This window comes from Tauraco erythrolophus, chromosome 2 (genome assembly GCF_009769465.1).
Source record: "Tauraco erythrolophus isolate bTauEry1 chromosome 2, bTauEry1.pri, whole genome shotgun sequence".
NCBI lineage: Eukaryota > Metazoa > Chordata > Aves > Musophagiformes > Musophagidae > Tauraco > Tauraco erythrolophus.
The window spans coordinates 15,248,175-15,275,679 of record NC_141466.1 but is presented as its reverse complement, the minus strand read 5'-3'; the positions used below and the strand labels follow the sequence as shown (position 1 = coordinate 15,275,679).

At 39.7% G+C, this 27,505-nt stretch overlaps 2 protein-coding genes across 2 annotated transcripts in view; one reads left to right on the top strand and one right to left on the bottom strand.

Annotated features, from left to right (window-relative positions):
• The window catches only part of CEP85L (centrosomal protein 85L), a 121,284-nt gene that overhangs the window by 52,513 nt on the left and 41,266 nt on the right, over positions 1–27,505 (bottom strand). Inside the window, exon 3 of the mRNA XM_086632114.1 lies at positions 19,355–20,121. Coding sequence (XP_086488240.1) covers positions 19,355–20,121 — 767 coding nt within the window. The remainder of the gene's footprint in view (positions 1–19,354; positions 20,122–27,505) is intronic.
• On the top strand, positions 5,355–5,513 carry PLN (phospholamban). The gene has a single exon (XM_009984612.2). It carries the CDS (start codon positions 5,355–5,357, stop codon positions 5,511–5,513), a length of 159 nt encoding a protein of 52 aa, XP_009982914.1.

The window sequence follows — 27,505 nt, the reverse complement described above, 5'->3', positions numbered from 1 at the left end:
GCCACGAGAACGTAAATCCAGCTTGAAACTACAGTGTTAGGTACTCAGTACGTGCAGTGGAGGAAGGAGTTCATTTCCTAAGAGAAAGTTACTATGTTGAAGACAAATTATACAGATGGAGAAAAGTATACGATTATTCTATGTCTTACTTTGATCAGGGAAACAGACGAGTATGAAGGCTGAAGCACCTGCCCAAGGTCCCACTGCACGGTCCTGCAGCAGCTGCAGGGAACTTAGCGCAGAGACAATAACTCGCCCCAAGCATTAGCTCCCAGGCCACTCTAACAGACCAGCACACAGATAAAAGTCTCAGTTATTCACAAGGTATGTGGATAACTTCCAAAAACCAGAATGCCAAGCTCAATGTGTTCAACTATTTATCAGTGTAATTTCTTGGTATCTACTACACCTTTCACATTCTCATAGACTTGAAATGCTGGTAAAGGCTCTTACTGGAGATCTTGCTTCTAGAACACTGAGAACCTTAAAGCTAGTCAAAAGAATGATTGTAAGAGGAAAGAAAAAAAATCTAAATTGAAGTACGATCCTTTTCCTATGCTCTCAAACACATGAAAAATATTGACACTTCAGTACAAAACAGACTTTAAACAAAAGGAAAAAAGAAGAATAAAATGAGTTTGCTCTTCCTGTTACCAGCACTTCCCGACTCAGAGCTGAATTGTTGTTTCTTCCCCCATCCTAAGGAAATGTTTTCTGCATGTGATTGAAAAAACTACATTATTTGTCACAAGTCAATCTCTAGCTCTCTTCAATGACTTAATGTGCTCCAGCTGCAGTTTTCTCTTTCCCCTTGTGCAATTCCTTGCTCTTTTTCCACACCCTCACTCTCTTCCTCTGCCCATTTTTTTCCTACTTTCCTTTCTCAATCTGTCCTCTCCTGCACTGTCTGCCTTCTTGCCTTCACCCATCCCAGTCTTTGTTTTCGATCTCCAGTCCTTTCTTTCCCCCTTTCATGCTTTCTTTTTTTTTTTAAAAAAAAAGAACTAAAAAAATCAATTTATTTTTCTGCAGTCAAGCTGTTGAATTAGCTAATATCCTTAACACCCTTTTTCACTGACACAACTGCCCAGTGCAACTCTGAGCCTAAAATCAGAATAAGCAACAAAATTCTGCACCCCTAGCACAGGTAAATACAAAATCCAGCTGCTGGCATAAAACCTAGCAAGTCACCTCCATACTATTTTTTTTTTTTTTGTAAAAAGAACAAAAATTAAAAATTATGACATACCTTTATAAATCACTCCCGTACTTGAAAACCTGTAAGCAACTTCTGTTTTATCGTTGGAAACTTATTTACTGAACTAAGTTAACAGCAGTGAGACCCTCTAGAGGTCTCTAGAGTTAGTTCAGACTGCTTCTTCCTTCACTCCTTTCTCACCCCTTGTCTTCCTCATACAAAAAAAGGAGATTTGTTCAGACTTGGAGGTTTCAACTGCATTGACTCTACACTGCCAATGAGGAGGTATTTTACAGCATGGTTCAAAACAAATCGATGCAGCTTGGAACGAGATATATACATTAACACAGAACAGCCAGCAAAGATGTCAAGCATGCCTACGTGTTAACTGCAGCTGCTGTGCACAGACAGAGCTTTAAAACTCTGCAGTGTCTTCTTCTCTGGGGGTCACGCAGTCCACAGACAATGGTGACAAAAGGCCCCAGGTTCAACTCACAGCTTTTAGTCCTGCATACAGGTTTCTTTGCTTTGGCACTATACTCACAAATCTTTAAACTTACCTCCTCTGAACACACAGAGAACATCTCTCCTGCCTAGGAGCATCATACTGCTCTCACAAACAGCTACAGGAATTTTTAGTGACAGTTCTAAACACATAGAGGCCAAGGATCACAAAACTTGATAGTACTTTTTGCATCACTATGTTATGGTTATTACGACATTTTCAATGGATGAAACCAAGTTACTGGGTTTTAGGGACATCTCATTGTAAAAATCTATGCAAGAGACTTATGCAATATTACTTTTTAACAATGCCTTTCCAGGGCTTCACTTGGTCGTATGGCACAGCAACAAACCAAATATGTCAAACCTCTTCTATTCCACTGATATCACTGCTACATTTAGTAAACGTATGACAGGAAACGGCCTGTGTCTAAAAGTGCTGTGGCATTTCCAAAGGAGCCAAGTTTATCCCGTGTGACTTCAATGGAGTCAAAGCAGTTGCACCAGGAACGAGCATGGCCCACAGCTCTCACTCTGGTCACATACCTCCTCTCTTTGTGAAGGACACCCAGGAACAAAGATAAATATAACCTAATACAAATCAGGGCAACAGCCACATGTCAGTGCAGAAGGAAGCAATAATTGTGATTGGTGACTCATTCTGGGGCACCAGGTGTGGGGGATCCCTACATAGTAACATACAGAGTCACCCACGTGACCTCTCCTTGCAGATTCGTGCCGTGCATAAGACGAGCCTTGGACGTCCATTAACCACACAACTGCATAGCAGTACGGCCAACAGTTCTTCTTGTGCAACGCTTGGTCTTGTCACGTACGAGTATAAGAATGTTTGACTCTAAAAAAAAAAAAAACCCAAGGTCAACTATACCTTGCCCTTTTGCGGTGTGTGCATGCATAATACTTCTTACTAGTGACCTAAAACACAATCAGGGGTCTAAATAGCAGAGAACAGCTACTATTTGTGGCAACGATCAGCCTTCATTTCAGTGCAATTATTTTTCAGGCTGTCCATTTTGACCTTGATAGCCACCCATGTGTAGCTGTGTTACTGAATCTGTTTCTCTTTACGCACACTTTAGGTGGGTGACAGTGCCATGGAGGATTAGCAAGCAAGGTATGTGTTTATTAGTTAAAGCCATGCTCTTGAAAAGACAAACTTGCTGAAATGCAGATGTAAAATTTGTTTTCTTTGCTTACAAGAATACTTCTTCCAGAGACAGGCTTAGTAGGTAAAACAACATGTAGGTGTTTCAAAAATTTCCAAAACCATAGGAGCTTACAAATTAAGAAAACCAAATAATTCTATTTTGACCTTTCCTCATCCCTTCTCTATGCCATTTTCTAGCTGTAAAAGGCATACATTTTAACTTATGCTACCTTCCTTTTTTGAAGATCCTTTTGTATCATCTCTCCGGTCAAACAGCTAACGTCGACTCAGCTTGACTGAGCCTTCTGGCCTATTGCCGGCTCCATCAGCAATATCCCTCACCCATTCCAAAGGGAAGAATATTTTTCTTCCCTCCCAGAGATGTCATCAGCTCTCCATCTGTGGGGGCCTTGCATCTGCGATTTCCAACCAGCTAATACCTCTTTTTATGGAAGCACTTCAAAACCCCAGGTCTTTGCCCCTTGAATCCTGCAAGTAAAACACATGCAGCAACACAGCAGGGCAGGCACTACCATGTGCGCGGTTAGTAACGCAGGACACGAAAATGGACTTATTGTGCATATACAGAGGTGAAAACTCACGCTGTTCCAATCCTTCTGAGGGCCCCAAGAAAAAAGCAGCCAGGAAGAAAACAGATATGTTGCTGTAGCAGGTCACACACAGCTTAAAGACCACAGGTTGCACACACCCTGCATTAAAATGACATAACAAGTCGCGATTTCCATAAGGAAATGCTGTTCTCTGTGCAGTTCTGTCACACAAGTTAGTTACACAAACTATTCTGTACTAGCATAAATCCATTAGCGGTTCATCTACCATGCCTTGTCTAGGAGAGGATAAACAGCCTAATGCGACCCAGCCTGTACTGGGCTGGGAGAATGAAGGTCCCTTCAGCCAAGTCACTTGAGAATTCCTGCGCACGTCTTGCTTTTACTGCACTTGGGGCAGACAGTGATCAGCCAAGAGCTAGGCAGAATAGACTTGGCAAGCACTTTAACTGCTTAAATAGAAAAAAAAACAGGTACAGCATAAAGTCAAACAAAGCTGAAAAATTATAGTCACTATGAAAGTAAGTTCCTGGTGTATGTTTTGTTTGCAATAAAGTTAAGATCAACTATAGCTCAAAACATAAAAAAATTTGAAGTTCAGTTTTAGGAGGAGATGTCATCACATGAAAACCTCCAAAGGTATTAAAATATCCATATGTAATCTCGTTTCTTTTGAAAGACTTTTTAAACATCAATGCTGCCACTGGAAGCACAAGTATTCTGCTCATACAGTATCATTTGACCCTACAGCCTAACAAAGAGGGACTAAAAAAGAAGTCACAAAGATGCTTGGGTTTCATTTTAAGGCTTTTCCATTTTAGCCACATCTAAAGACAAACTCGTGGACAACAAAATATCTCTCATTCAGTCAGGATCATAATGTAATTTGGGTAGTAGATATCTAAGCGATAGTTTTCCCTTACGTGGCATATATGAGTAGAGCTAAGCAAGCAGTAGCGTTTTACACTGCAACTACTTACTGGGAGTTTTAAGACAACTGACATCCTGTGCTTCCATCTGCCTTTAAACAAGGGGAAAATATTCTTGAAACAAAACACTCACTTAAGAGACAAAATTATATACATGCTTTCTTTTGTTCCTCACAGCAGCCCTCTGCCTTTGCACTTAAATTTTTTAAAACATGTAGGACAATGTGTTACAAAAAGTAATTTAGTCCTTACTCCGTTTTCTCTGTTGAGTAACATACTACTAAAACTCCCTACAGCAGTGATGCAGTAGCTTTTAATTACACACCACAAAGAATTTTTACTTGGAATGGAAACACCTCAACAAGATTTCTTTTCTGCCCTTCCAGAAGAAGGTACTGGTAAATCAGATTATCTGCCCAGGTCAGTAACAGCCAGCAGTAATGTCCAGATCTCCTGGCTGAAAGATCTGTGACTCTAGTCATATCATCAGGCTTTCACGTGCATTTGAATAAATAAAATGTGGGGGTGGTGGGGTGGGAGAGAAATCAGCCATGGCCTTTTCACAGACTGTGAAGGATGGGGAGATTAGGATCTAAAGCAATGATCCATGTAAATCCCACATATCAACAATTCCATTTTACAATTCCTCACCACTGCTAAGAAGCAGGTGCTCAGTAGTCTTCAGGAGAAGCACAATACAGCACAAATCTAAACTTGAAAAATAAAAGTTTAAAAACCTTGTTTTAAAGTCAAAACAATCTGTTTATTTCAGGCTTTTTAGAACTTTAAAACAATCTCCATTTGCACTCAACAAAACACTTCACTTTTGCATTCCTAACTCTTCACTTTCCTGCTTTCCTAGCTCCACAAAGACTGTCCTAAAACAAAAAGAGAAGATAATAGGCACTTTGCACTGTTCCTGACAACTTCTCTTCTTTCCTGCGCTCCTAAACCCTCTGATTTCTGCCCTCTGCTTTCTTGTTGCCATGGAGAAGGTCCAATACATAACCCGCTCTGCTCTGAGGAGAGCCTCAACTATTGAGGTCAACCCACAAGCACGCCAAAGGCTCCAAGAGCTCTTTGTGAATTTCTGCCTGATATTAATTTGCCTCTTGCTCATCTGTATCATCGTGATGCTCCTCTGAAGTTCCGACACTTCTCCGCACTGTCCTCTAGGAAAGTCACTCCAGAGGGAAGAGGCCTACACCCGCAACTCCCAATGCAAGGATCCTCTTGTGAGAGGGGCTAGCACTTGGACTAGAGCTGTACGCCAACCATCGCATTATTCTCTTACTGTCAGCCACATGTATTAAAAACACACTTCTGTGCAGAACAGTGTTTAGAGCCTGTTGTTACAAAGCTGTGCGTGACCTGATTTGTCTGTCTCAGTCAAGAGATGTCTTTTCTGAACGGGGTAAAGTACTGCCTCTTCATGGAGTTGGTAAGTTCCTCAATGTTTTAGCTAGATCACGCAAACAGCGACTTCACTTTTTGGGGGCCTGAATGTTTTTAAATTTCTCTGAAAATTCTCCTTCCTTAAGCCCTTGGAGTGGTTCTAAATTCGGCCTGTGTCCACTCAAAAAAGTGCAACGGCACACAGCCCTCAACACAGCCTAGGAAAATTTCTGCTCTGCTTACTTCAAGGTGCTGTATTCTCTGCTTTACCAACTGAAGGCATTCAAATTGTTTCAGTGTTTTTAAGGGAGTATGTGAATAAACCAAAAATGTCTTCTAACACAGAAATAAAAACTATTTCATATGCTTTTTTCCTCATTTAAGGCAATCTTTTATATACATAAAAAACGTGTATATATGTGTGTATACATCTACACATACAACTTGGATCTGAAAAAAAAAGGCAATTCCATTTACAATATTTTTCACAAGATACATCCTTACAGAACTAAGTGACACCTTGAAAGTTTTTTCACTATGTTTTGCAGAAAAATTGACACTACCACACTAGTATCAAAGATGTAATTTTTTATAGTCATTTAACTGACATGACAATTGGCACAACTCAAAAATAATTCCCAGAGTTCTTGATATTTGGCTTCAGACAGCTTTATTATGGCCTGCTGTAATTTATGAAATCATCTCCTGAGTTTAAAACTACAGAAAACCCGGTATTTGCCAGTGTCACACAAGGTGGCTTATATCTGACGTGGTGAAGAAAAAGGCTTAGGTCATTCTTACTGCTGTGATTGAAGCGCATCATACAAGCACAAGTTAACACCACCGGGCTCAACTGCAAATGCCTGTTAGAGAACAAGCAAGTACTTTCCTAAAATAAATGATACATACCATTATGCACAGGAGGGAAAGCATTGCAGAAATATCTTTTCAACATGTAAACCACAGTCTACACATACAAGATGAAGTTTCTACTCCACCAGTTGTCAGTAATAAGGCTGAGCAGCAGACTTCAAATTCTCCTAGATGTTGCTGGTATTAAGCTAAATTCCTAGGAACTTTATAAAGTTTTCCAATTTAAAGAGAGCTCAAGAATCAACAGACAGAGGCCAAACAGATACCTATTTTTGAAACAGGCATCTTTCTATACCAACCTATGTAAGCAGTCCTATTGATGAATACAGAAATCAAAACAATTTTATCTTAAACTTGTATTCTGCCTTTAAGACCTAATATTCCATGAGTAGAGGTTGATAACGAACAGCTGACCAGGAAGGGAAGAAATCTTTGAAAAAAATATGTACTCGATGGAATGTAAGCAAATCCAGTGGTGATGCACTTCCCATCTAACAAACAGATACGCTGAGACCAGACCTCTCAAATAAGGTTAATCGCTAAAGGAAATTAGTATGAGGATTAGGGCAAGCATTGATGAGATCAGCAACACTCTCCCCTGGCAAGTTAGTGTATGACTATTACTGAGTTGAACTGTCACTATAAATCTCTACTTCCATTTAATGCATCCTGACCGCTCCCACAAATGCATGAAATTTTAGTAAGTGCACTTTCCCTATTAATTCTTCTTCTTGAGAAAAGCTACGAACATAATGCACATAGTTTCTGTGAGGGGGAAAAAAATTGTAAAATCTAAGATTACTTTTTTCTGGTTTTAAATCTATATTTTTGTGATGGATAGGGTTTTCAGTTTTAGTTTGCTTCGGATGTGTTTCAAAAAAACTTCCAATTGGGAATAGACAACAGTTTTACAGTACAGAAAGTTTCCTGAAGAAAAGAAAGTGTTTAGAGTAAAATATCAACACTTACTTTCTGAGGACACATTGGGATTATATGTTTCACAAGCCAGTAATATATAGCAGTAAAGCATTGCTAAAAAAAAATACACACACACACCCCCACTCCCCACCCCCCCACCCCCCACCCCCAAAAAACAAACCCACCACTTTCCACATGAAAAGCCATTATTTGCTTAAAAATGATAAACAAACAAGAACAAAACCAAGATATAAAAAGAACTGGAAGCCCTACTGTTATTTTACAGCAATGCAGATAAATTGTATGTACTGTATAGTTCATTTGTGTCTTAGAGTTCTGCTGATCAGAAAAACTACTACCATCGTCTGTATCACTAAATGTCAATTGAAACTAGAGATTAAAAAACCAACCTTTTGTACATAGTAAATTCTTCTTTGTAAAATTATATGGGCTTTAAAACTAACACCTACTGTATTTTTTATTTATTAAAATGACTGCTTGAAAATATATTAATGCATAAAATACTTAAATACAATTCTGTTTAGGAAGAAGCATCCATTCTATCATTTACTTATTAAAGTTATATGAAAAAGAGCTAGTCATCACACAGCTTTCTGATTCTTTATACCTCTGTTTATTCTGGTTTGGTTTTCAACAGTAGTCTTGCCTATTTTGCCATGTCCAGATCACTTACACATACTTAATTTACAATCAGCAACTACTCCATATAAACAATCCTAATGAATTTTATGAAGGTGTAATCAAAAAGTTCACTATTTTTATGAGCTGTAATAAAAATTCCAAACACAGCATGTAGCTTGGATTAAGTTTTCATTTCTCTGTTCCGCTCCACTCAAGGCTATGTCTTTTTGCTAATTTCATCTTACACAGATAGACAGCTAAACAGGAAACAATCTGGCATTACTCTTCCCCCCAAAAAAAATAAATGACAAACTTCTGTGGCAATTTCACACTGCGAAAGAGCTGAATTCAGAACAAGAATATGCTGATTTTAAACACGTGTCTCTTCAGCCAGCTCTTCAGTAAATATTGATAAATCTACACAATTTTCTCTAGGTGAAAACATCACAGTTTTCAGAATTAGACATTTTCTTCTGATCAAGACTGGGACACTTTGGAGGGCAGCAGGTACTTGCATTTCTTTGTTAGTTTTCCTACATCAATTTAGCAACAACTGCCCTTACTAGCAGAACTGAGCCACTCAGTGGAAACACAAAAGTGTAAAATAGGCTTAAACAAAATTTTTCACAACACACACACAAAATATATAAAAGTTCTTTATGCTGGAGGGACAAATAAGTTTTGCCACAAATACACACAGGACAGTAATCTGTTCTGACACACGCACTCACGCTAAGATGTACTTTACCTATATCCTCTCTGCCAAAATTAGAGCAAAATAATGAACACATTTGTTTAGAGAGTATTCTTGTTCATATCTGGAAGCATACTAATATAGTATAGATTACAGACCAGATACCTGTATTTATATGGCCATTACTAAGTAGTGTCTGTCAGAATACAATTAGAAAAATATTTGTTAAGTCCTACAAGATCCATAGATATCTTATTTAACAGCAAAGGTAGTCCTTCTAGCTTTGACCTAGATGTTAAAAAATGAAAAAAAAACCTAAAAATCTGTTTTGGTTTTGGAAGGAGACAAGTGAACACCTCTTGCTCATTGCAAGGATTAAAAACAGAACATCATGATTCCTGTAGAAACTGATGCTCATCTCAGTAAGAACCTCAGTAATTTAAAATATTTAAAACAGGCCTTAGATTTATTGCAATATCTGACTGACAGTTTAGTCAAACTGATTGCTTTATAAGCCCATTATAATTTTTTTAAGATAAAAGAATACCAAAAGTTATAGGTTTGTATTTTATACAAAAATGGAAAACACTGCCCTCTTGTGATCTTCTCTAAAAGCTGCGGGGGTTATCAAAAGCAAGTTTTGGCAACATTTCACTGTTAGGGCTGAGTGTCCTATTTGCTTCTTTCATTTGCAAATCCATGTGTTTCTATATATAAAACACAATTGCTAAGTTATTAATACAATCTTAAAATAGGCTACTGTGTATGTGCTATTATAAGCTCCAAGGACACATCCTCTGCCAGTCCAATCCAGATTCTTAGAGGCATTTGCAAAGCCGTGATGAATCCTGCACAGCACACTGCTGGCAACACGCTGCCTGCCGTGCTGCGTGACGCCAAACCCTAGAAGGGAAGGAAACACTCCTGGGAAGAGGTACATTTTGCCCAGATAAGAAAGTTTTTGGTGGTTTGTGGGTTTTTTTTTTTTTGTACCTACAGGAGATCTTTAAAAGTAAATCTTCAACAGTCTATTAAGTCTTGACAACAGTCATTCTTCTGAAAATCAAATGGGCTTGAAGAGAAGAGTACCATACACACTAAAAAAAGTAGAGAGCTGTACAAAATTCAAGTCCTTTCTCCATTATTCAGTTCTTCCTAAGTTCTTCAATAGTGAAATGAAAGCTATCATTAACCTCAATATTTTTTTATTATTATTTTGAAAATATTTGGAAAAAAAGGCTTGTAGGAACATCCAGGTTTTTTGGTGTTTGTTTTTTTTTTTTTTTGGGGGGGGGGCGGGGAAATCCAGTCATTGTAAACAAACTTTTTTTTTTTCTTAAGTGGCAGAAGCTAAAAACAGGTAAACAGCTGAAGACACAATTAAATTCATGTGAATCTACATTGCTTACTACTAAAGGAGCAACGCAAAGCTCAAAGCTACAATCAAGAGTCTGCTGCAAGCACAAGAGGGCAAACTGATGCACGTTATGGATCTTGCTAACAACAGAGGTCTCAACCTGCTGCTCAATTTTCTGCTTATTGTCCTCGTTCTGGTGCTGGCATTTATCCTTGTGAAGCTGATGTGAACCTCCATGACGCTCCGCTTCCTTCTCAAATCTTGTTTTGGGGATTCTGCATTGATAATGTAGACATTTCAAACTATCTGAACATAAACATGCAAAGACTGTGGAGACTGAAACATCTGACAGAGAAAATGCTCACAGACCTACTTTATCAGAACATGACCCTAAAAGCTGCACACAATTATCGACCTGCCACTGAGTAAAGACAGCATCTAGAGCCTTGCTGAGAACGTGAAGAAACCCAAGTATGCCCCAGTAGTTATCATGGTCTCCTCGCTGCTACATCTGACTTGTATTTAAAGATCGACAAAAGATCTGAAGCCTTTGAGGAACATCATTTCCGCAAAGGGGATAGGAGAAATCCAATTCTTAAAATGGGATTTCCACAGAATGTGTACTTCATGGGAAATAAGAGAGATACAGCAGGGAGGCAGAATGAAACACCTACATCAGGTTGACGGCACACATTGGATGACCTGGGGAGAGCAAAAGCGGAGATGGTGTAGATGGAAACAAGGATATCCATGAAAAGTAGCTTGCAGCAGCTGAAATGGGAATAAGTTAAGTTTAAACATGAAAGCACAATTATTAGTTAAACTTATCTGACACCTACGTTCACAGCAACACTTTAAAAGCCAGAAGCCATTAGTGTTATCCAGCTGTATCGAAAGACGCTGTTATCAGAACTCTTTCTACAAAGCCCTTAACGCTGCCACGTACACGAGCCACAGGCGCATCCACACAAATGTAAATGTGCTACATCCTTAATACGACGGATTTACCACTTACGCACGGGTCAAGTGTGCAGCATGGGAGTCCTTAAGCCGTATTTGGTATATCGCTCATTTGCCAGTGCAATCACGCAGTCCATAGCTCGTCCTTGCATTAAGCATGCAACATAAGCTTCGTGCAGGACCTTCTCCTAATGGCCCTTTACAGGACGATGTACTTTCCCCACAGGTCCCTGGGAAGGACAGTAACCAAGAAAAGTTCGCTTCTGCTGGAGTTATTTGCCCAGAAGGTAGCTCTACACACTTCAGAGACGCTGGGGAAAAAAGGTGGCCAGCTTGGGGCCAAACAGCTTTACTCTTAGCATAGAATCATAGAATGGTTAGGGTTGGAAGGGACTTCAAAGATCATTTAGTTCCAACCCCCCTGCCATGGGCAGGGAAATCCTCCACTACACCAGATTGCCCAAAGCCTCATCCAACCTGACCTTGAACACCTCCAGAGATGGGGCATCCACAACTTCTCTGGGCAACCTGTTCCAGTAGCTCACCACCCTCAATGTAAAGAATTTCTTTCTTATATCTAACCTAAATCTCCCCTCCTTCAGTTTAAAACCATTGCCCCTTGTCCTATCACTACACGCCCTTCTAAAAAGTCCCTCTCCAGCTTTCCTGTAGGCCCCCTTTAGGTACTGGAAAGCTGCTATAAGATCACCCCGGAGCCTTCTCTTCTCCAGGCTGAACAGCCCCAACTCTCTCAGCCTGTCTTCATAGCAGAGGTGCTCCAGCCCTCGGATCATCTTCGTGGCCCTGCTCTGGACTCGTTCCAGTAGTTCCATGTCCTTCTTATGTTGGGGACTCCAGAGCTGAATGCAGTATTCCAGGTGGGGTCTCACGAGAGCTGAGTAGAGGGGCAGAATCACTTCCCTCGACCTGCTGGCCACGCTCCTTTTGATACAGTCCAGGATACGATTTGCTTTCTGGGCTGTCAGCACACATCTCTCTTCCCCGAGTACAACGTGGGAACAAAGTGCACCAACACATATGTATTGTACAGTAAACTTAAAGCCATAAATACACAGACTAACAGTCCTTAGCACACATGCGAAAGAGGCAGATGTTGCTCATGGGCTGAGGGAAGCCCCAGCTTCCCACTTTCTACTGCTAACAGCACACCCCTGATTCAGCACACAGGCTATTGATCCAGCACTTCTCACAAGCGCTGAATATATTACAGAGCTGATCCACTCGTGTTCACACTCAGGAGCTCCCAACGATTACTACTGTTGTGGGGCAGTTATCTGGAGAAGACCTGTCTAAACTGGACCTACAAAAAGTCAGTATGTCTACAGAAACAGTTTATGTGAGTTCGACTGTTAACAGGCATCCTTGTTCCACTCTGCTACCTGCTCCAAAACAGGCAACACTAGCTGGGGCAGCACAGATGGTCAAAATGGAAGCTTTTCTCTCATCTGCTCTGAAATATGTGCGGTAAATGTTTAAAACAGCTTCTGCAAACTACACATGTATAGCTTTTTTATGTTGATATAGTAGTATCAATTCTTATCTGTTTCCATTTAAAGCAGAAAACTTTGCACAACTACATCACCATTAGCACTTTATCACTTATTTTTATAATCTTGAAATATTCTGCTTAAAAAAAAAACCTGTAAATTTATATACAAGGGACATATGTTGTAACAGTTACACAGTTATTTATTATTTAAGAGGATTTCTGCTGATGTTTGACATAGATGGCCCGAAGCATTACCAAAACCACAGAAACTGATAATGAAGCCCATTCTAGTCTAAAGAAGAATAAAAATGGTTTTCCCAACAAAATGGCAATTCACTGATACACTGCCCAGGCTTGTACAAAGCTTATTGTCTGTGTGCTCTTCTGTATATTTGAAAGTCTTGCTATCTTAGGGAAACCACATTGACAGTTTAACAGCTAAAATTAGACAAATGAGTTAGTCCTGACAAAAAAATAAAAATCACATAATTCCTTTCTAATAAAAGGAGAAAGATAAATGTACTGCCACCAACCATCAATCACGTACTTCCAGATCCAAAATTACACACAAAGGAAGTCTATATGAAACTCCGCCATCAGCATGTAGAAACAACCCCAAGAAATAACCCCAGCCTCCTCTCAGCCAGCAATGAAAACTACAGAACCTTCAACAAGTGTTGAAATACACAGCTGAAACTGAAACATGCATTTTCCTGAGACAACAAAAAACTGGCAAAACTATCAGTTAACCAATCCCAAGTTTCTTTTTGCAACAAGCATGGTCCAAATTTGGTTTCCAATCGTCTGCCAGCACTTACTCCAGACTGAGCCCACATATGCACTATAACGAACGGAATCCCAGTTGTTGGGGCTACCAACTTCACAGCAAATGGAACAGAAAATAAAGGCTTAATTGTGACTCACAGTAAAGGACTTCACTCTGCTAACTAAAGGTCGTAATTCTCTATGTCAAAAGTTTTATCTTGCTGAAAAGTATGTTTTCAACAAAATGTGACACAGGACAAATGTTGATATTAATCGGTTTTAGTTTTTTAATCTGCCAGGATCATAAGAAAAGCTAGTTTTGACTTGATGTGAATAAAGTTTTCTGTGGCAGTAATATTATTTGAAGAATGTTACAACATTTTCTTTAATTTCAATTAAAGTCTTACAACTTATGTTTACCAATGTTTAGGTATGCATGCCATTTACTTTCTTACTCCTCTGTTTTGAAATGAAGATTGTTGTAGTATCTCTAAACTTCTTCATACATTAAAATTTAACTTCCAGAAACTTTTATATACACGACACGAAAAGGCAGCGTTTTCCTCATTAAAGCAAAAACAGAAAACTAGATACATTAAAGAAAAAAGATGCACTTATGCAATTTCCATCTATTATCTCTGCTACATTCTGATAAAAGTTAGCACTCCATGAAGAAATCATACAGATGTCCCATATACTGGAAAAAACGGAGATTCACTGTGTGATGTCTACAACATTGTGCAGAACTAATAAGTAGATACACGACCTACTGGAACCTCCCTTCTTATTGTATGATCTCTCGCAATTTTAAAGGCACACTTTCAGTTTAGACCTCATTTCTGGGCTAGCATACAGTATGTAGCTAGGTACATTCAGATAATAGGATAGACAACAGGATCAGGCTTTAAGAAATGCCTTTACATAAAAACATACAGCCTTTTTATCCAGATTTTTATTGCCTCCTCGTTCAGTAAATGGGAATCACTGTCGTGTATTACGAGCATTTTTTCTCTTAACACAGGTCTAATCACACACTTCCTTACTTTGTGGGCTAAAAAAAGGTGTTACAATGGTCGTGTCTGCTGAAAGATCAGCCGAACACTGAAAACAATTATGTGTATGGTGAAATATAAATTCTGCAGAGAAATTATTTTCACTGAAGTGCTTTAAAATCTGAGAATGTTTATCTTCAAAAAGCATACATTAAACAGTACACACTGTTAATTTAGAGAATTTTCACATACAATTCTATGATGTTACACAATAACCACAGACCAGATCCTCCTCGGAGATTTATTTCTGAAATGCACAAACATCACACCCACAGCTGAACAATGCACCTTCTCTGAAGGTGCATTCTGTTGATCCACAGCATCTTTTCTGCAGCTACAAGCCTGACCACGTCCTGAAAAAGAATCTCATTGTAGCCGTAGATCTTCTACCCAATGCTCTGAGCTTCCCTCACAATGCACAGTAAATATTTTAAAAATCATGGTTTACAATTGGAATGAAAAAGCCACATTATAGGTTTTTTAATTTGAGGAGCAAAGTGTAACAAAAAACTAACAGGTAGATGGTGAGTTCAGTCAAATTCAGACCATTAAGGAAGCAGAGAATCTTAATTTTGAGAGTAATTAACTGCAACAGCTTTTAAGGGCTGTAATACATTATGCTTTACAGTAAACTTAAATTCAAAGCTTGTCTAATTATATAAAAACAAGCCCTAATTCGGTTTTGTGGGGTCTATATTAGTCTGTAAAGGCATAAAAATTTATATGTAGACTGTATTAAGTCCAATAGCTGTTCCTGAACATCAGTCCTCAACATCAACTAAGGAAATTGTTCCAGTGTGTTCCTCCTTCATTAGCGATAGCTGCCCTCTATAGTCACTCCCTCCACCAGCCTACCTTAAAGATACACAAAGCTGCTCTAGATTCTCAGTCAAAAGCAAAGTTCTTTTGTTTTTCTATTCATGGCAATAGTGGTTTTGAACTAGAAAGATGATAAACTGTAATTTTTTCAGTCCTGTAAAAGACACTGCATTTCCACCAGCATACATATTTATTAAGACCAAAATAGCAAAAATAATCCCCCCTAAGAGGAAAAGTAAAATAAAGTTTCTACAGAGGTGGTTTTTTTTCCCCTTTTATAAATCACCAGCTTCATTTAGCAAAATCCTGTGCTTTCTTCTCTCTTTCTTTCCTAGGTGTATGTTCCACTTCAGATTGTAGTTGGCTTAGTTTCTCAGAAATAATAGTGTATCTGTTCCCAGGTGCACATATGATGATGACCTTTGGAAAAATATAAATCATAGCACAATTATAGACTCATAGAATATCTCAAATTGGAAGGGACCCATAAGGATCATCAAGTCTAACTCCCCGCTCCTCACAGAACTACCTAAAACTAAACCACATGATTAAGGGCATTGTTAAGATGCTCCTTGAGCTCTGACAGACTTGGTGCCATGACCACTTCCCTAGGGAGCCTGTTCCAGTGACCAACCACCCTTTCAGTGAAGAAACTTTTCCTAACATCCAACCTGAACTTCCCCCGACAGCTTAATTTTATTTCCTCGCTGGTCACCAGAGAGAGGAGACCAGCACCTCCCCATCCACTGCCCCCCCTTGAAGAAGTTGCAGACTTCAATGAGATCACCTCTCAGCCTTCTCTTCTCAGAGCTGAACAAATCAAGTGACCTCAGCCACTCCTCAGAAGTTTTATCCTTAAGGTTTCTCACTGTCTCGGTCACCCTCCCCTGGATACATTCTAATAGTTTGATCTCCTTACATTGAGGCACTCAAAACTGCACACACTACCCAAAACGAGGCAGCACCATGAGGTGCAGTGTAGAGTGGGGCAATCACCTCCCTCGACTGGCTAGCTATGCTGTGCTTGATGCACCCCAGGGCATGGTTGGCCCTTTTGGCTGCCAGGGCACCCAGCTGACTCATATTCAACCTGCCATCAACCCAAACCCCCAGGTATCACTTTCCATGGGTCTGCTCTTCAGCCTCTTGTCCTCCAGTTTGTACATATAACCAGGACTATCCCATCCTTACATTAAGGTTTCTTTAAACAACAGGTGTCAAGAGAGAAAGAACCATTCTCCTTTCTTCATCTCTTCTGGCATCCCTCCTGCTTACAGCTGTAACCTCTAGGCAAAAGACAGGACAGGCAAGGGATGCCTGTAAGAGCCCAGAGGCTCATTGCTCTTGCACATGCTATAACTTTATTTCTCTGGGTTCTATTTCACAGTCACATCTTCTCACTGGAGGAAACTAACAGATCCCATTTCAAGGCCCATCAATGCAACTCCTAATCACATCAATGAAAGTGCTTGCTAAGGCCACAAAGAACCTCCTCTGCACCCCCTGTGCTCTCAATTACTGTCAGACTCCCTGTGATTCCCCCTCACAATCAAGAGGGAAGTCAGGATGAGCAGAGCAAAGGCCGCAGCTTCAAGGACTTCACCTGATTTCCAGGACTGACCAGACAACTGATAGGATCATTGCTTCCTAAGCCAGGGGCTAGCTGGATCCTGTGACATATATATCAATACTGATACCGATATAAAAATAAGAGAAGCAAGAAAAAAAAACAACACAAACAATAGTTTTAGGGAAAACTTCATCCTATAATCTTACAATCTCAAAGACCTGAAAAGGCACAGCACCATTTTATTAATTCAGTCAAAAAGATGAATAGTGCTTGTGCTCCTCCTATTGGCTCTGTCCTCAAAACACAGCTCAGCATCAATGTCTGCAGGAACAAACTTTTTGAATAACCATAATAAAACATATAGGGCTTCATCTGTTTCAAACATGAACTTTGCACAAAAAGCAGACACTGTATTTAATCACAATCAGAGTGAGAAAGGACTTGTGAGACTTGAAAAACAAAACCTGGGAGCTGTTTTGACCGAAATAAAAATAAGAGTTTCTGAAACGCTCATCCTAAACAAAGTGTTGCGAAAGGTACATAAAAGACAGTGCAGAGACATATACCTAAATGAAGAAACGAAGTAAATAAAGCTTACCCTGAATATATATTTCAATCCAAAAGGAGAATCACCAGGCACAGCAATCCGCATGCAAAGCTCATGGACAGCACTGCTGACAGCTGCAGCCAACTACGTGTCCCACAGGTGTTCGGGAAGACTTGAATGAATGGATGGACTTAGCTCCTCCACGGTACCCTGCTGTTGCCCCCCGAGCCCCTGTTGTGCTCCCCAACGCCAGCAGTAGCCGCCCTCTGCCAAGAGCCTGGCTGGCAGCACCCCCAACCCAGCCTCAGTAGTGAGCCAGTTTCCATCACTTTGGCTCCAAGACAACCCCTCTGCCTCTGCTCTCTACCTGGCTAACTTCAACAATGAAATCTTCAAGAAGCTTAGAGGAAGATGTGGGTTTCTGTAGTAATAAGGGTAATGTAAAAGGGTGGCTACCTGGAACAATGTCAGATTTTTAGAAAGACCCTTAAGGCTGAGGGGAGACCTGATTACAGCCTACAAATACTTGAGAAAGGATGGTGGGGAGGTAGGGGAAGGGCTCTTTACATTAGTGTTGGGTGATAGAACAAGAGGAAATGGGTATAAGCTTAGTCAGGGGAGATTCAGGTTGGATGTTAGGAAGTATTTCTTCTCTGAAAGAGTTGTCAGCCACTGGAATAGGCTGCCCAGGGAGGTGGTTGAGTCCCCATCCCTGGATGTGTTTAAGAAAAGGGTGGATGAACTGCTTAGCAATATGGTTTAATGGGGATTAGGGACGGTTGGACTCGATGATCTCTAAGGTCTTTTCCAACCTAGAAATCTATGAATCTATGATTAATATTACTTCAACCATATTAATTGTATTCAAGTTTTTTAAGGTAAAAAAAAAAAAATCTGTAAATCCAGATCACTATTAAGAGCAAAATTTGATCTTGAGAACATCTGAATTTGTCAGTGTCCTTCAACACACAATGGAAGAAACAACAAAGCATGAGCACAACTCTTTGTAAATTACTTTACCTGTTTTCTCCAGCCTGAAGATACGTTTTCACACACACAGCTAGATTATCTCTGCTCAGATAATATCCTAGTCTAAGCTTAAACTGCCTTTCAGGAAAATCTTTATATTTTAATCTGCTTGAGATTTTTTTGGCAAGTCAAGTTTACCTACGCGGGTAAACCTGAACATTTAGATTATAAATATTGCCTTCCTACACAAGCCATCTTTCCCCATTAGGGTAAGAGCTGGAAACAAAGATTGTGAATTGTCATGTTGGAAAGGGTTATCTGTCTCAAAATCATGTTTAGTGTTTTCTATATGAAAACATGACCCATAAAAATACATATTATTTTATTTAAATAAACCAGATTAGTTGACCACTATTAGCTAATTCTAATTAGTTAAAAAATAAGCAGTAATATCAAACTGAATTCAGTTTTTAAGTCCTAGTCATAGCAATACTGACTACTCGTCCTTGCAGGAGTCACTCATTCCTCTTCCAGTGAACGCATAAATGCGGCCTCTTTGTAAATCCATTCAGAACAAAATACATTTGCATTCCCCCACTACGCTGTGACCAAAGACTCTCTTAAGAGCTACTGAAATGTTATTTGATGAATCTCTTCCTGTATCCAGCTTCAGAAAAAGAGATGCTAGTCTGATGTAGACAGGCACACTGAATCAGAATTAAACTGTAAGCAGATGTCAGAAGAAAACTGTTGGCACTCAGGTAATACCGAGAAAAAAGCAGCAGCATCCCAAATCAAAACTTAAAACCACCGTCACCTGGTTAAGAGGACCCTTTCCTATTTTACTGAAAACTGCCTAATGTTATTCCTCAGAGAAAACACATGATGGCAGCAAACACCAAGCTTTAGCCTTACCTGCACAGGCTGTTCACCTCCTATTCTGAAGTCTTCAAGCTGCTGTACATGCCATGAAGCTATGCCATAGGGCTCCTCAGCAGTCCTGCAGTCCAGGGGATTTGCCCGTAACTGTTCTTTAAGCCACATCTGAGTCCTCACTGCTGGCTGTATGGGAGCCCCACTTACAGCCTGTTGTCCCAGAGTTGCATATCGCTGCCCGAAAGCTTCACCACTGGCTCCCGTAGGTTTGCTTTCAGGTAAGGCACTGTATGTCAAGTCTAAGGCATGTCTCCTACTTGAGGAATCTGAAACAAAATCGTCTCTGCTGCACGTTTCAAATTTGTATTTGCAGTCCAGTAGAGAAGATCGTTTTTTCCCCATTTCTTTGTCCTCAATTTTTAGCAACTCCATGCTATCATGCAAACAACTTGGCCCATTTGTCCTTAATTGTGGTGACATAGCTTTGTCTGCACTGGCCCTGGAGTCCACTGAATGGCTACTGCCATCTTGGCTGAAGGTATTTGGTGAGCTGAGTTTAGACAAGGAGGACCATTTTCTTACAGGTCTTGCATCTTTCATGTCAAGCGAATTGTCCAGGGCACCCTGATTTCTGCCTCCTCCTGACCGTACAAAGCTTGTACTCCATTTTGAGCCATCAGACTTGAAAGCTTCCCTGCGTTTGGAAAGCGAAGAGCTGGCATTAGACGGCATCACATGGGCAGTGGGAATAGAAACCAGTGATCGGCTGGGCTTAAACGAGGATGTACCACTTGAAGTTGAATGATCTGGGAAGAGAGATTTATCACGTAAGTAAGTACAATACAGAATTCATGAACATCAGTGCCCAGAAGAAAAAACATCAAATTCAAGTTGAAACGTAAAAACAGAAGGAAACAGGTTTCTTGACAAAATAGGGTCTTCTGAAACATTCAAGATTATGAGAATGGAAGCTAATTAAAGCGGGAGATTTTCAAGTTTCTTTTGCTCAGGTACTATCATTACAAAACTCTACCAAGCGGTGGCAAGAGCAGCTCCAGACAATTCTCAGGCTGCGGGCAAAAGGCAGAGTTTGTTTCCCAGCTTTGTGGTGGCAGGTGGGATTTCTCCCCCACTTCACATAATTTTAAGTAGCTTCTATATCCCAAATGTAGAGGTATCACAATTCAGGAGCCCCAGGACTGGTTCCTCTTCCATCATACCTCTACTCATTTTTTAAAGGCAAAGCAATTCACTAAATGCACTTTGTAAAATGATGAGCCAGTTTAATGATGGCCTCTTGGACAGAACTATTCATCCCTTTTGGATCTCACCAATTTCAAACTACACTTCCCTAGGTGATCTGCTAAAATTAAGATTCTGAAAAAAATTTATGTTCCATTTAGGCTTTGTGTTATTCTCAAACCCAAATACAACACAACACAGAAACTGTGTGTAGCATAATTTTATGAAATCTATCCCAAGCTGAAATATCAAGACCAGAGAAATCAGTGAGGTGATATTGAGGAAGGGATGGAAGAGCAAAGAGGAGAGAGGTAAAGGAGAGGTTACTAGGGACTGGCTGAGATCTCTCACATGCCCTGCAACATGTGCTTAACATCACAGGCTGTGGACAGCCAGAAATAAACACCTAATCCTCTCATTAGAGGATCAGCTCCCACCAAGTCACATGGCTACACCTTAGCAAGCTCATGCTGCTTGTTAGGTTCATGGCAAAGAGACAGAATGAAATTGCTCTAATTAAAAGATTCTTTTGGGCTCCTTTTTGCCAAGAGTAAGACAGATACACTCTTACCTCTCTCATCCTAACATCGAGAGAGCTTATTTCTTTGGGACTTGTCAGCTGGTAAAAGAGGTCATAGTAGGACAATTAAAAAAAAAAAAAATCAAATCAATTGCTCTGAAAGTACAACCCACATACCCAGTTTGATAGCTACACTAGGTTAATGCGATTTGGTGGAGCCCAGAACACATTATGAATTGGGCACACTTTCAAAGGATATAATTGACTCAATGTATCATGTCACATATAAGAAAAAGAGTTTCCAATGGTGCAACAACATTTAAAAATGGCAGCACTTCTTCTACATACCCAAATAAAGAGAATTTTACCCCCAACTTGCACACTCCTCTTTATTTGGGACCAGACTTCCTCACTGCTTGCACTTGCAGCACAACACGAAATAATATAGCCCTATAGCCACGCTCCTCATGAGAAAAATGCATTATAGCCCACAAAGTAATAAATAGTTCCTTAACTGATACCTGTTTATCACATACATGTCTTCTGGCTCCTAAGAAGGTGGGAATTCTTGCTGAAGCCTTCCTGCCTCCTAACGGGTCACTACCCCACCATGTAACCTCCTGTTTCAACGCATAAACTCACATTGTCTCTTACCTCTATCCAGTCGCCTAATTTCACAGTAGTTAAAGAAAACAGCTATTTTTAAGACTTCACAAAACTGTCAGAGTTGGTTGAAATGAAGCAATGGTTTAAGAGTTACAAATAAGGTGCTGATGAAAGCCATAAATGCACACAGGATGCTCACATTAGAGTAAGTGAAATGGATGGAGAATACCAGCAGTTTTTTGCTAATCAGGTTGCTAATGAACATGAGGCACCATTTTTTACACGCAAGATTAAAGGCCTTCCCTCCTCCCTGCACTTCTTAAAAATTCTATACTGCAGAGAGAAACATTTTTCTTGGCTTTTTTCACCTGTCTTGATATCGCCCAAGAGGTGAGACACATTAAAGAGGAAGAAAGGCAGCCTCACAACCCATTTCAAGTGGAAGGAATCACAGTCGTCCGACCAAACACGTTTGTGCCCACGGCTATTGCAGCAGTGGAGACAGTGATACTGCAACACTACAAGTTCCCAAAATTGTGATATGCCCACCACATGTAACCAATCTGCCTGTGCCAGGTGCAGCCTCAACTTCTCTCAGCTCTGCCATCCTGTCTTCTCTCGCACCACAGTCGACGCTTGCATTGATAGCCAACACAAAATCAGGTACATCTTGCTACTCTCAGGGGCTGCAAGTTTCAGGTATTCGGTCATCTCTGGCTAAGGACGTCAAAGCAGTGACAAGAAACTGAGAGAGGTATTTGACATGATGGAGCTGGAGTCTCAAACATATATATTATGAGATGGAAAGCACAGTGTTAGACTCTTGCTTTCTGGGAGCATTCTGCAGAAGAACCGGAAAAGACTCCTGCTCTCCTCAGGAGAGTAGAGAGGAAAACACACAATCGAAAGAATGTACTTCTTCTTGTACAGGTACTACTTAGCCAGAGGCTGTCCTCTTTGTAACACTCAAGCAAACTAATTTTTGGACTGTACCTTACCCAGAAGCTGAACCCGACACAGCACAAAATCAGTTCTGCAAAGGAAGCAGCCACAAGCTTTTTTTATATCCAAAGAAAATACAGTATACTAGGATGCAAAAAGAACTGACTGTGTAGACCTATGTTTTAGGCTATGCAGATTTCTGAGTAGAAATGTCAGAACTGCAAGAAAAAAAAAAGAAAAGAAACTTTGCATATATCTGTAAAAGTTATAGTTCCATACCAAAAAATACGTAGTATTTACTATAGCATTTTCAGACTGAAATACTGAATTGATATCACCTAAAAGTTGTTCAAACTAGAATTAAAACCAATAATAATTAGAAGTGTATGATCTCTCCTTCACCTGTTTTTAATTACAGAGTTATTCATATGTGATAGATTTTTATTTTTCCTTGTTCTACTCCAAATTTAAGCCCTGAGTTAGATCTAAACTTCTTTTCCTCACTTCTCATTCCAAACTCTTCAAGCAGATTTAAACTTGGAACGCCATGTACATCCAGCTACAGCTGATGCATGTCTCTGATAATTTGTCTCAAAGTGAAACACAGCAATTTTGGCTTCAAGTTGTCCTAATTAGTCTTCCCATTAATGCTCACTGAAACATATGAGAAAATTCACACTTCTTCTTAGAGCATATTGCTTCAGTCTGCTTTGACTGCAGGCTCAGCTGGAAAGAGAGCCTGTCTGCATTCTGAAACATCTCCTCACAGCACAAAAAGCATGAAATTCAGAAACATTGAAAATAAGAGAGAACCCAAAAAGCATCATAGAACTTAAAAAGACATTACTACTTCTGTAGCCACAGAAATAAGCTCCATCTGGCCAAATCCTGCCAAACACTTTTTCTAAGCAGCAGATTTTTCCCTTTCATACAGTCAGGGCTAAGCGAATGCCTAGTTCACAACTACAAGTGCTCGCTTCTCAGCATTACTCTCAATTTCACTTCATTGAGATAATATTTATTTGAAGATAACAAGCACTCTTAAACAAGGTTTGTTATCTCCAGAGCCCTTCAGTACTTAAGACTGCTCTCATTAATGAAAACTTGAAGAGACAGGAGGAAAAAACCCAAACATATATATAGCTAGTCACTACTGGTTTTCCTTTGAACAGCATCAAGATCATATGTCCAATTTTGCTTTTCAATTATCCTAGTAACTTTTTTTTGTGCCTACCACAGAGGTCCTTAGAGGACTTATCTAACAGGCATAATGTTTTAATACCTGATCTAGTACTTTCCAAACCATGTAAATAAGAGAGTTGGAAAAATTATATATGAAAAACACACAGAAATATTTCTACTACAACAGGTGGAATAGAAAACGAAGAACATTTCATATGGATTTCTTACTTACTTGTGTTACACTTCTGCACTAATTTCACTACTGCATATCTGGCAAAGGAAATAATGTAACAGAAGCAATTACAGTCTTGACTAAAAACCTAATCACATAAATTTTGTCTAAATGGGAGACAGCACAGCAGAGTCTTTCTTCTGAAAAAGACGGAGAAGAAAGAAACACTCCAACATAAAGTTAATGAACACCTCCTGCTCTTACATTTTCCTGTGCTATGTTTTTTAAATCACTAGTGCCAACTATAATCATCATAACTAAAAGAAAATCTCTGAAGCCACTTCTCAGGCCAGATACACAACTGTATCCTTATCTGTTGTCCAACAGCCAGCCATAACACACAAGAGAGAAGGTTCACTGTAACCCTGACCAACTTCTTCAGCTGCAAATGAAACTAGTGCTTTAAGAATCCCCATCTACAAGATATACTTCTATGTGTGACAATTTCTTCACTGCTCCCAGTCGGACATTATCAAACAGCAGCAGACTAATCAGCTAATACAGTCACCCAAAACTGATAAAAACCAAAATGCATGTGATGCATGTGTTTATAGGTTGGATGCACATCTAATGCCACTGAAAACAGAGAACCTTCCTTATGTGAAGGACTTTGAAATTTGATATTTTATCCAGGCTAGAATTAGAAAACCCTGACCATGGAGTACACCAGTATTAAAAACAGCTGACCTTCTCTTCCTGCCCTCCCCTCCCACCCTCTAAAACACTGACATAGGTTACCCTGATACAGGAAAACAAACTGAATTTTTCTTATTAACTGAGCAGAAGATAAACGGGGGAAGTCATGCCTCTATTATACAAATTGAAGGTTTTGAATAACCTTTAATCACACGGACCCCAGCAACAAGCCACAAGCAATTCCAGTGTCCAACACATGATTTACTGAAAGGGCCATGAGTCTCCATTCTACCATGCAAGCATGTGGCTGCCTCCCAGAAGCCTCCTCCAAAAGAGCTGCATTCAACAACAGAAGTATCTAACTCTCCTGGGAGTTGGTCAAAAAAACAAAGACCATGGGATGATGTGCCATGACAGCAGTATTTATGCTACACGTGTGTTCCCCCACTACCTACCTAAGTAAAATTGGACTAGCCTTAATGGAGCAAATAATCAGATGAGTCAACTGAGAAATTTCAAGAGGGACAGGCAGGAGGCCAGTCCTAGCAAAAAAAGCCCCAAAGAGACTGACTCATCAACCTCTGGAAGCAAAAGCATGCCTTTTCAGGGTGCAGTAGCAATCACAGGAACAGTTTGGGTTTCATTCGTTTGTTTTGGTTGGGTTTGGTTGTGGTGTTTTTTATTGTTGAGAAATCTTCACTATTCTCTTTACAAGCCCTGTTCATATTATTTCAAGTTTACTATGTCAAAATCTGAGAGGTGAATGAATGGAGGAAGTCCCTGCAAATAAATCTCTTCCAAAGAATAAATACATACAAGAATGCATCATAGAAAGCTGTAATAGAAACAGAAGCACTGCAGACACAGAAGAGAACTGTTCAGACGTTTAACAAGTTCTGTAGGAGAACGCGGGCCCCAAATCCTTGTACAATTTCTAAACATCATTTGTGTACAAAGTGCTGGGTTTGTATAGGAAGAAACTAAAACAAAAGGACAACTGACAAAAAACTTAAGAGGCAAAACATAATTCAATACTAACTAATACTATTTTAAAATAAGACAATGCTAAATACTAAAATACTTACGGTCAGTAAACTGAGTTGCCTGTGTCACATCTATGCCTTCAAAGCAAAAACAGTCATGTCGTGTTCAGGAAAGTTCAATTAATGTCATTCGGAAAAAAGAAGCGAGTTCACTGGCTTCCAGCATCACCAGTTACCATACTGGCAGCCATCAGAACTGTTTTACGTAAGAAGTGGATAGCAAACTCAGAGTCAGTTCTACTTTATTTCAAACTATTTCCTGTAAAAAAAATCTGTAATCTACTGTGTTGCATACCAAAAGAATACAAGTTGTACCTACAAACTTGCTGGTATTACAAGTTGAAGTCATTTAAAAATCTACATAAGTCACAAAAGTACTAACAGTACAATCCTGAATAATACAAATATAAACTGAAGAGGTTGCAGCTGAGACAGAATCTTCAAAAACTGAAGGAATTTTGTTGCTTTTATTACTTCCCTTCAAACAGCATCATCTTGGACTAAGATGCACAACGAAATACTGCTAAAGCTACTACCCCTGAGCAATGTCATTGTAGAGAGATGGAAGAAGGAACAAATGGTAGATCAGCCTCACAGGCCTTCTACAATCTACAGAAATCAAAAAATACAAGAGGAATTTGTAGGATTTTTAGTAAATGGAGCAGAAAGCAGTGTTGTCAAGAGTAAGGCTGTACACGGAAGTACCAGGGTAGTACACAAACTTATCCAAGGAAGAAAACCCCAAAGTAATACTGAGTTCCAGCAAACGGTAAACAGCTTCTCAGACATCTTTCAAACAAAAGGAATACTACGTACATATGAAAATACTTTAACAGAGGCTTGCCTAACATATCCCATCTAACTTATATGAACTGGCCATTTGCTATCATCTTTATTACCCCCCTCTACAGTTCGTGACTTTCCTTTTCTTCCATTTGCAACATCTCACTCATTTCCACAACTCTCCATGCAAATCCACTTTTTCCCTTGTTTGCCAGAGAGCTGATGAGGTAGTAACAATTCTACTTAGCCTAACAAGTGAGGATAACACTGTTGACTTTCAAAAAGGGGGAGTGAGAAACAAGCATGTTCTAAACTTCGGTTAATGAAGCTTAACACAGAAACTGATTGTCACTGAACAAGAGAAAATTATACTTTGTCATTGAGCAAAAGAAAATTATTTACTTGTAATGAAAGTTATTTATTTGTATTTCCCTATTTTCCTACTACTTAAGTCCTGCTTTCAGCTTGCCACATAAAAGGTTGCCTTTCTGCACTCTGATTTACCTATTTCCCCAGAACATAGAATTGACAAGGAACATGCCCTGTAAAAGTTACTTCTACTGTATTCAGTTACAGTAGGTAGAGTACCGAAATAGTCTTTTAGAAGCCTGCCCTTTGACCAACTCTCATTAGGACACAGCAGACACTCTCCAGTTTTGACTTATTGAAAAAGTGCTGTCCTATACTTGAGAAGTCATCACTGTACACGAACATCAAGTTTCCACTACACCTTCCAAGACTGCAGACTTGGCAAAAGCCTCATTAGTGAAGTCATTTCATTCCAGCAACAAGGACAAGCAGTTAAATCATACAGTGGACCACACAGAAGGACAGCATCTTCATATGATCTCACCTTTGCACTACAAATCAATCTCTGCATGCCAGTAGCCATTTCAAGAGCCAAAATTCCTAATGCCATCACTTAAGTCAGATGACAAGAGGCAATATGAACATCTTAGCACAGAATTGCACGTGGGTGATGGAACCAGAATCAGTGTCAAAAA

What these genes read in the sequence shown, in the direction of transcription:
- PLN (XM_009984612.2), top strand. Translation starts at nt 5,355, where the DNA reads ATGGAGAAGGTCCAATACATAACCCGCTCTGCTCTGAGGAGAGCCTCA.